The sequence below is a fragment of the Equus caballus genome, chromosome 5, assembly GCF_041296265.1.
Source record: "Equus caballus isolate H_3958 breed thoroughbred chromosome 5, TB-T2T, whole genome shotgun sequence".
Taxonomy (NCBI): domain Eukaryota; kingdom Metazoa; phylum Chordata; class Mammalia; order Perissodactyla; family Equidae; genus Equus; species Equus caballus.
The window spans coordinates 38,045,888-38,056,591 of NC_091688.1; the positions used below are offsets into that span (position 1 = coordinate 38,045,888).

General features: G+C 42.5%; 1 protein-coding gene across 1 annotated transcript; it reads right to left on the reverse strand.

Moving 5' to 3' along the window:
• Nucleotides 1-947: 947 nt before the first annotated feature.
• CD1A3 (CD1a3 molecule) lies at nucleotides 948-3,772 on the reverse strand. The gene is given in 6 exon segments (NM_001252306.1): nucleotides 948-990; nucleotides 1,161-1,251; nucleotides 1,593-1,871; nucleotides 2,089-2,367; nucleotides 3,077-3,343; nucleotides 3,712-3,772. Coding segments are annotated over 6 exon segments (1,020 nt in total).
• Nucleotides 3,773-10,704: the final 6,932 nt, after the last annotated feature.

Genomic DNA, 10,704 nt, shown 5'->3' on the forward strand with positions numbered 1-10,704 from the left:
TGGCATTGCCTATATCAGTGATTCTCAAGTTTTAATGCACCTGTGAATCCCCTGCTGACTTTAATAAATGTGAATTATGATTCACTAAGTCTGAGACCCAAGATTCTGTATGTCTAACAAGCTCCAAGGTGATAACTCTGCTGTGTGTTCCTGAACCACACTGAATAGTGGGGCCTACACCCTGCCTTACACTTTTTGTTTAGAATACTGGGAGCAATAGGTTCACTCCAATAGGTCTCTACAGTTAAATAATAAGAACGGTCAGAGGGAACACTGTGTTTCTCCTCAGGGGCTCAGAGAAGTCACTAAGGAACTAGGAAAGTGTGAGTCCCTTGGCCAAGTGAGAAGACTTTTAACAGGAAGAGCATCAAATGTCTCAACTACTACAAAGATGTCAGTAAGGAAAAGAATAAGAAAAGTCTATAAATTTGGCATAAATTCAACAAATATTTTTATTGAGAACATAATTCATGTGTGTAAGACACTTTGCCTAGATACTAATATTAGAAAGACGTGGACTTTGCTCTCAAAAAGCTTTAAAATTATAAGGGGAAAAGGATCTAAATAGCTGCAACACAGGGCAGGAAGTGAGGAGCAGATATGGCAAATTACAGTTCAAGTGCACTGGGAGTTCAGAGAAGGCAGCGACAGCTTCCACTTGTGAATCAGGGAAGGCCCTCTGGAGGAGTTGGCATCTGAAATGGGCCTGAGGACCCACTAATATATGAATATGTGGAGGTTGCTAGCATCTCATCCATTAAGAGTTACAATTTCAGTTTTAAAGTCCCAGAACCCAGGGCAGAACAACAAATCTTGCAAAATTACTTTTATCTTATGTTGACAACTGATCATTAAGCAGAAATAAACAATAACAAAAGTTTTACAAAGAGAGTTGAAAGGACATCATCATTGTATTGGATTTAGATAAACTCTGGGCTGCAGGGATCTCATTCCAAAGGGAGAAGAGTTCTTGGAAGTTCACTGTGTATCCTAATAAGAACAGAGATGGACGACACGTGCATGAGGTGGAGGTAAGAAGTGAGGAGTAAGAAGGAAGGGGACTGGAAGGAGGAAAACTGAGGAGAGAGAAAACCAAAAAAAAAGGGAAGACAAGTCGGGAATAGGGAAGAGAGCATGAAGGATGGATACAAAGGACTCACCAGAGCTTCCTAAGCCAAAACGCAAGACCTGCCAGAAGCACTAGGGGCACTATCACCGCCAAGAAGATCCAGCCCATGGAGCTGTGGCGTTCTGTGGGTTTGGGTGCACAGAAAAGTGTCATTTCAAATCTACCCTCTATTTTACTGCATTTCCCTCATTTTCCTTTGTTAATTTGACTGTCTGCCTCACCAAATTTCCCTTCTTCCTATTTCTTCCCTCATCTCTCTTTAGAGATAGATCCTTCATCTAACCCTCAACATCCTCCTCTACTGGCAGGTCCCTCATTTTCCACTTATTTATTTCTTCGATAACTTACTTTGACTTCTTGTGGGCCTGAAGTCCCTAAAATCCCAAAGTTTTCATCTGGCTCTCCTGCTTTCCTTGAGAAACATCTACTCCCATACCCAGATTGGGCCCCACTTCATTCTTACCCCAGGAGAGGATGATGTCCTGGCCTCCTAGACTGCTGTGTCTTACCCGGCAAGACAGGCCAGCTGTCTTACTGGTTTCCACATCCAAGGACTTCCGAAGATACCATGTTCCATCAGCATTGGGCAAGACATCACTTTGCTGAGTGCCTGGATGCCCCTGCTCACCTTTCATCCACATCACCCAAATGGGCTTCGGGTGGAAGCCGGAGACATGACAAATCAGCATCAGGCGGCCAGGGCCGGAACTGGGGCCACTGGACAGCCAGGCCTCTGGCTGTACTGCGGAGAACAGGAAACATATTCAGACGAGAACTCTAACACAGACTTAGAGGTTCAGATCTTCACATCAGTTTAGATAGACATACCTTTCCCACCTCTAGGAATCTGTCACCCATTATTCCCTCTTCCTCTTGGTTCCTTCTTAGGAAGGGTTAGGAGATGAGTGGAACGTGTGATTTGAGAATGGAGAATTCTTGGATAAGAGTGCAAAACTGACCTTGTTGCTGGAGATCTGCCTTCCCTGCATCAAGAAGACTCAAGAGGAAACGTGGGCAGGTGTCAGTGACCATCCTATGTTTTATTCTCAGGAAGACTGTGTCCAAATTGAATAGTTTGGAGACTTGCTGAGCCCTACTTCCACCCTTTGGAGATGGCAACCACGAAGTGTCCTGCAAGCTCAGGAAATCTGATCCTTGATAAGCAATCCGTAGGAAGCCTACTGAGGCTCCCCCAAAGTGCAGCTCACAGCCTCCTGCTATCTGTAACTCAAAGGGATCTGGGGAAGAAGGGTTGTGAATTAGAGGAAAGAGGAAGTAAACAGGATAACATAAAATGAGTACAAACAAAAGACAAAAGAAAAAGAAGGAAAAAGCATAGGAGATTTAAGGATATAGAGCAAAGTTTGGTTTGATCAGATTTTCATTATAAGGGGAATTGGTAGTAGTTGGAGTTGGAAGAAGAGAGGAATGACATGAGGAAGGGGCCAAATTGTTCAAAGAAGGCAACATGAATGATGTGGGCAAGAAAGTAAGATAAGATTGAGTCTGAAAGTGTTCCCATTTTAGTAATCTAGGGTGAAAGAAATGCAATAGATTACAATGAATGTATTGACAGACGTTGCTGAAGAGATGGAATGGAGGAGAATATCACACTTTAAGGAGTCAATCAAAGAGTGAGGAAGTTGAGAGTATCTGGTTGGAGGCCAGGGAAAAGGATGACCAGAGAAAATCACTAACAGAAGTTATTAGGGCACAAGCCTACAGGCAATGAGAGGAGTTTGTAAGTAACAGAAGACTTGAAACTTTTGAAGAATCAGGGTGTGGATTATACTACCTGTCCAAAAGTGTATAATTGATATCTTATCATAAAGGGAGGTAATGTTCAGAAATGAATGGAGGCTGTTTCTTAGAGGAATAAGAAACTCATTGAGATACTCACCCACCTCCCTCCATATCCCCACTCCCCATGGAGAGAACTCAACTCACATTCAAGCTGCCATTGACTGGCATGGTTGTGAAATGCCCGAGGAATTCCAGTGAAGAACATATGGATTAATCTTTCCACTTCCATCCACTCTTTATTGCTGAAGTTGCCCTTGGACCAGGGCCACAGGAAAATGGTGTTGCCACAGTTACTGTCCCACTCATGAGTCTGCAACTCACCCAACCAACCTGAGCACAGACTTTGTACCCAGGAATTGTTGTAGAAAGATAAGATTTGGATGATTTGGAAGGAGACTAGTTCCTGGAAGTCTGTGGGGAAGGAATAGATAAAATGAGGACAAAAACAGGCATTGGGAAGGAGAGAGAAAGGAGAAAGAAAGATGCCAGAGAGAGGAAACTCAGAATCCAAAGGAAAGTGGAGCCATAGTTATCTCAGGAGACATTTGCCTGCCACAAGGCCCTGCGCTTTATGTTCAACTATCACAAGAGCACAGGGATCTGGTAAAGGATCCTCAGAATGGAACCAGGCTAACACTCTCACCCTCCAGATATATGCTGGGGAAAACCCACTCCCTACACACAGACACACACAGACACACACACGCACACACACACACACACACACACACACACACACATCATCTTGCATCCAACTGGGCAGTTGCCAGAGTTCTTACCATCTTTATTGTCACCAGCTGGGAGGAGAACTGCTAGCAATACAAGTTGTAGGAACAGCATTTCATTTGCAGATGTTCTTTCTTTCTCTCAGAAAATTTGGTCTTTGATTTCTGTTCTAAACAAACCTACCCCACAATACCTCTATTCTGACTTCCTTCTCCTACCACCAGAAAAACCTTTCCTTTCCTCATGATCTGCAAAGAGAAAATATACTCCTTCCCTAAACCCTGGACCACCTATTCAGACTCTTATTTCCCCTTTAGTTCTGTGGACCGCCTACTCAGAATGTCATTTCCCCTTCAGTTCTGTGGACTGCCTATTCAGACTCGTGGCCCCTCCAGTTCTGAATCACCTCTCTGGCTGCCAGCTTCTATGCTTGCAACAGCTTCTATCCTGTTCACCTTCTCCTGATTCAATTGCTGTGGATTAAGTCTTGTGTGATGTTGAAAAGTCACTTTACCTCTAGGGTCTTTTCTTTCTCACTCATACAATAAAAGCATGAAACTAAGTGGCTTCCCAGCACCATACCTAGTCTTCTCATGCCCCTGCTCTTTTCTGTCACTCTGCCCTTCTCATACCCTTTTGAATATTCTCTTCCCCTGTCCCACAACCCCTCCTCAATCACATCTCTGACTTCTCATTGCTTGCTTTATTTGCTTTATCAGTATCCACTATGACTATACTGTGTCACAATATAAATTACCACCAATTCTCCATTATTTTTAGGGAAGAACCAGTATTCATCATAGAGACCACTGGAATATTGAATCACATGAAGAAGTACTCCCTCTGTTTGAGTTGCATTGATAAAGATTTACTCACCTAACCGTCACTTAGCACCTGCTTGGATCCAAACAGCTTGCTATGCTCATGGCCATACAGTGGTTGACAACAAGATCACTTTACTCAAGGAGATTTTAGTCTACTTGGTGTTGACACAAATAATCCATAACTAATCTATAGATGAAAATTGGGGTGAGTTTATTCTGAGCCAAAATGTGAGGACCATAGCCCAGGGCCTTCCTTCCTGAAGGAAGAAAGGGCTCCAAAGAAATGGGGTGTACAGAGTGGTTATATACCCTCAAAGAGGATGTTTCACATATGATTGAAATGTCCCTTTTACAATAGTCATGAGACTGCTCTGTTGGGGCACAGCAATTGCACCAATTGATGGTGTAGGGGTGGAAGACATTTCCTCTACCCACACTGGGTTCTTCTGGCAGGAGAATAAATTAAATTCACATGAGACAGACTAACAGGAGAAAGTTAAACAAAGCTTTATAACATGCATACGTGGGGGAGGCTGAGGCAACCTGAGCACCTCACAAAACAGCTGAAGCCACCACCTTAAATATCATCTTCAGCTCAAGACAAAGAAGGATTTTTGGGGTGGAAGGAGAGTCGATCATGGGAGATTACCACACAGGTACAGTAAACAAGAGTCAGGTTATTATGCAGACTTGAGTCCTTTCCTTCCGCATTGATGAGAGTTTCTAGAGGTAAGGTTATCCTTCCTTCCTGGTACAGAGAGGGAGACACCTTTACAGACGGAGATTTCCTTTACAATGTAAATGTATCCTATTGCTTGCCATTTCTAATTTGTCATTGGGAAGAAAAATACTTAAACCAAGAATTATAAATCTTTGAGTGCTGAGTTTTCTTATAATGTATAGACTTTTTAGACAAAAACAAGCATGCTTGAAACAATAATTTCTAAAGTGGCAACCCTTAACTGATTTTTGTCCACTCAAGATCTTGACTTCAGTGGTTGGCTTGGGGTGTTACATCTATACCCCTATTGTACTGGATCTCCAACATCTAACAGATTTCCTGGCAAGTGGCAAGTGCTCAATGAATAGTTTTGAATGATTAAATTAATTTGGTTCAGGCATCCAATTATTTTTTTAAGTTATGTAGATGTTCAACGTGAACATTTTTTAAAACATCAGAAAGTGTTACTTGTAACCCTACTTGATGAAATTAGGCAATTTTGCAGTTTTATTTAGGATGAAAGCATGTGCTAATAAACATGAAGTTTACACAGAGGGCCCAGCTGTAAATCTCCTATCACTTATAACAAGAAACCAGTGAGAATTTGTGGGAAGTGAAGTTGATAGAGTATTCTAGGATCATTTGTCTAAGATTCCCTTCATATTGGTCCTGCTTGGAGATTTTGTGCTTATCTTATCATAACCTGGTCTCTGTCAGATGTGACCACAATCCTCTTTCATGGTGTTTATAACTATTTAAAGGCCCTTAAGTATTTGCCTGTGCTTTGTATCTTCTGGATAAATGTGTTTGTGCTACCGCCAAGGTTGGGGGGCTGTCGTCTGCCCGCCATAAGACACACCAATTGTCAAGAGGCAAGGTGGTAGAAGAAAGGACTTATTATTACTTCTTGCTGGCAAAAGGGAAGATGGCCAGCTAATGTCTAGAAGGAACCATCTTACAGAACAAAAACTACAGGCCAGTTATATATGAGCTGATTTCCAGGTGAGGGAGGCAGCTGGTCTCTGGATGGGGGCAGATATCTGGTCTTAGTTCCTGATAATCCTTTGTTTTACTAGATATGCATCAGAGACTGGAGCAATGCCTTGTACCTGAACTTCTGCTGTCATTCATGATGGCTATCAGCATAGACTCTCTGCCAGAGGATCATCATATTCCTAAGGAACTCAAAAGAACAAAGTTATCATCTTATCACAGCTGGGAGGGGCCATAAAATCTACAGAGACTGCAAATCCCTGGGAGACAGATTCTTACTTATCTAGGCAAACTAAAGCAAAGATTCAAAAGGGCTAGTGAGTCAGCGTTAGTTAATCAGAAGTCATTCCAAGTTACAATGTGTCTTATTTTCCACAATATGACTTCCCTTATGTCAACCTTGTATTGATCCAGTATCATTTGGGCTTTTTATTTTGTTATTTCCTAGTTATAAAGTAAATAGAAATGATCTCAGGCTTATGTAAGGAAGAAAGTATTTTTTTGGAAAGTTAAGATTAGAACATAGAAAGCTGGAAAGAGCTTTACTCCCATACTTACAATTTTAAAAAGCTGGATAATCAAAATCACAACTTTTCATGAATCAATAAGAGACCTGAAATATCAGGGCAACCAATTAACCCAGAATCTAAGGAATGATAGACTCCTCCAAAGACCCGGGGACCGCAAAACTTTCTGACTTGGAAGAGATGCCAGATGTTATACAAGCCAGTAAGAATAATTCAGCTAAAATTGTTAACAAATTACTAAAGACTAAAATGAGTATAAAGAACACCTGAGAGTCAAAGAGAAAACTCACTTGTATCTCTAGGCTTATTCCATAGACCTCACCAGGGGCTCCTGAAAAATTAGAGTCAAGGATGTAGGCCCGAGAAATTCTTTCTCACGGTGCAAGCCCGAGGTATGAGAACAGCTACAGACTGAGAAGGGCAGGAAGTCCCTACCAGATCTTTCTCCCCTATCTCCCACACAGAAAAAAATCTTAACCTGGTGGGGGAAAGGCAAAAAGCCCTCTTGCCTTCAGGCCACAGGTGAAGATGCCCTGCAGCTGGGGGAAGGGGAAGAATGGGGAAAGGACAGTAAAACGTCCTGTCCTAGACTATTAAAGGTTCCATACTGCGGAGAGAAAGGCAAGAACTCTTAAAGGCCCAATCCAAACCTTAAAAAAAAGCTCCTACCTGCTAATGAGACTGAATCAGAACAAAGATAATGCCCCTACTCCCTCTTCCAAGCAGGTTAGTAAGTGTCAAGTCACAGGAGCCAGCACTGCTGGAAGAGGAGCAAGAATATGGAGATAATTCTTCTTGAGGCACAGCACAAAGGATGCACCAAAACCTGAGAGGGAAGCAGACATTAAGAAAAACCCTCTGGCAAACAGCCCTTCTGACAAAGTAATACTAGAGTCATTTGAAGGCTGTTCAAACAATCACAAAACACAAACCCAGTTAACTCCTGACTAGATTGATTCAAACCCCACACTCAATGCTTAGCAAAAGAAAAGTCATGCCCACTTCCAGAGCCCCTCAAACATACTGTTTACCTCAGTGTCTATTCTTCTACACAAGATGTATGCCTTTTGACCAAATATTATTAAACACACACACAGACAAAAACAAGGAGAGTAGAGCCTACAGTTACCTAAGAGGGTCTTCACTTGCCCTGTGAGTTACTATGCCCAAGGATGGGTGACATTAGCAAATTAAAACAAAGAAATAACAACAAAAGAATAACAACACAAAACACCACAAAGGTTGAAAAAGAGAGAGAGAGACACCAAAAGAACAGAAAAAGGTTTATATTTTAGTACCTTTAAAAGCATTTTTTTTGTTTTTACTTTTTAAATATGTCCCCACATTTTCATTTTGCACTGAGCAACAAAAATTATGTACCCGCTAGTACTTATACCCCTGAATGTGGAGTGGGGTAAGTAAGGAGGAGGCAGTTTGGGTTTGCGTAGGAAAGAGAAGGAAGAGTAACTAAATGAGTAATAGAATTCTGGGACCAAAGGCTTGGGAGATGGTCAGAGACACCAAGGGCATAACAGATGCGGGGGGGGGGGGGGGGGACTAAGAATCAAACAGGTGGAGGTGACAGAAGAGAAAGAGAGGAGGAGGGAAGCAGAATAATAAGTAGGGAAGCAGAAGGAGAAAGAGGATGGAAGTAGGAAAGGAGGAGGAAGAAGAGGCTGAGAAGGAGGACCAGTAGTATTGCAAAGGGAAATGGAGCAGAGCCACAAGTTTCTTCAGCTCAGCTCCTGTGGGCAGAGTTAATCCTGATCAGGGATGCAGGAAGCAGCTTGTACTTGAGTCATGATCTCACCGTGGCTCTGAAGCTTTCCCAGCCAGCCCCACCTTTGAGTGCACACATGGCAATATTAGATGATGTACAGGATCTGAAAGAGGAGACAGGAAAGAGGCTTCTTAGGAGCTGCTTGGGAGTTGAGAGATACTAAGAACTGGGAGAGCTGAGAAAGAGCAGAATTGGAGGCAAAAATCAAGAGACAAAATGGAGACTCAGGAAGGTGACCAGGACCAGGACTAAAAAAAAGTCTGAGAGAGAAAGAGATGGCTATATAGGTCACTGGTAATTGAGTGCTCCCAGACATAGGAAACCCCAGAGAAGAAACCTGGTATGGGTGAGATATACTCTAATTAAAACTCAAGCAGGCAGGGTACCCAGCTATCCTAGGGGAGTCCAGCATTCTTCCCCGTGTCACTAGAATTCCCTGGCTCCCTCTTCTTGATTCATTGGTGCTCAGGCCACAAGCTTGCTTATGTTCTTTCTAACAGCTTTTACTTATTCCTTCCCCAACCACGATAACACTTCCTGAATTCCTCCTTATTCTGTGAAACTCTCCTCAGAAACCCAGATGTGAACTCCCCTCCCCATGCAGTCCTGTTACCACCCAAGGGGGAGTCATCTATCCACTGCAAGACCTGCCAATAGTCAAGAGATAAGGTGAAAGGAGAGAAAGAGGTTTTTTTTATTACACTTGCCAGCAAAAGAGAAGATAGCTCATTAATGTCCAAAAGAACCATCTTACAGTACAAAGACTACAGACCAGTTATATATTGGGCTGGTCTCTGGGTGGGGCCTCCATGTGATCTCTTGGTGGAGTTTCCATCTGATCTCCCAGTGGGGATAGACATCTGGTCTTAGTTTCTGATAATCTTTTGTTTTACTGGATATACATCAGAGACTGGAGCAATGCCCTATACCCTGATCTTTCTGTGGTCATTGATGATGGCTATTACCATAGATTCTCCACCTGGGGGTCATCACATTCCAAAGGAACTCAAAAGAACAAAGTTATCATCTTATTGCAGCTGGGAGGGGCCATAAAATCTACAGAGACTGCAAATCCCTGGGAGACAGACTCTTACTTATCTAGGCAAACTAATGCAAAGATTCAAAAGGGCTGGTGAGTCAGAGTTAGTTAATCAGAAGTCATTCCAAGTGACAACACGGTTTCTTTTCTACAATATGGCTTCCCTTGTGTTAACCTTGTTGAGCCAGTATCAGTCTCACATACTCATCTGACATCCCCCTCACCACCAATAAAAACCTCAACTTCCCAGCTAGAGAAATCTACCGCTCTTAAAACCATATGCCTTTTACTGAGCTTCTCATTTTCCCTTTCGCTCTGCTTCAAATTTTTCACCTTTCTGGCTTCCAGCAGCTCTTCCTGCATCTGGCATGTTTGTTTCTTGCCTTTCACAGCAAATCTCTTGCAGTAAAAAGAGCTTTGGACTGAGAGTCAAGATGAGTTTCTAGATGGGACACTTGGTGGATGCAGTGAATTGGAGAAATCATATCAGCACACTGGCATCAGTTTCTTTATATGTAAAATGACTGGGTTGAAAGAACTGAGTACTTTCTACTATCACTTTTGGCTCTAATGTTCTGTGTGTCTTACTTCTATGGACTCCTGTTCCTTCCCACTTGTGTGTTCTCGTTCCCCACTCTGCTTCTCCCTCTTTCTTTCTCACTCCTCCATGTCTTCTCAGTCATTCTCCACTTAGCCTTCATCTCAGCTCCCAGGTCCTCCTCTCTGTTTTCTCATACTCCCTATCTATTCAATCTCATCTCAATCCCTCTTCCCTGACTGACATTAAAACCTATAGCTTCATTTTATCACATGATCCTTGGGTTCCTGGGTGTAAATATATAAGACACAGTTATGGATTCTGATGAGGATTTTTAGGCTGCTTAATTTTAAAATGGCTCATGATGAGGATTTTTAGGCTGGTTAGTTTTAAAACTACAGATGAGATTCAGGCTCCAAGGAGTGGAATTTGTTTTGCCCCTTTGTTGGGAAACATTTACATTTCTAAGGGAAACCTCTATCTGTGAAGATGCCTCCCTCTCTGTGCCAGGAAGAAGGGGGAATGGTCTTATCTCTAGAAGCTCTTAATGGGGAAGGCAAGAACTTAAGTTGGTTGCTGTCTGGCAATCTCATGTAACTGGTTTAGGGTGGTGGCGTCTAACCT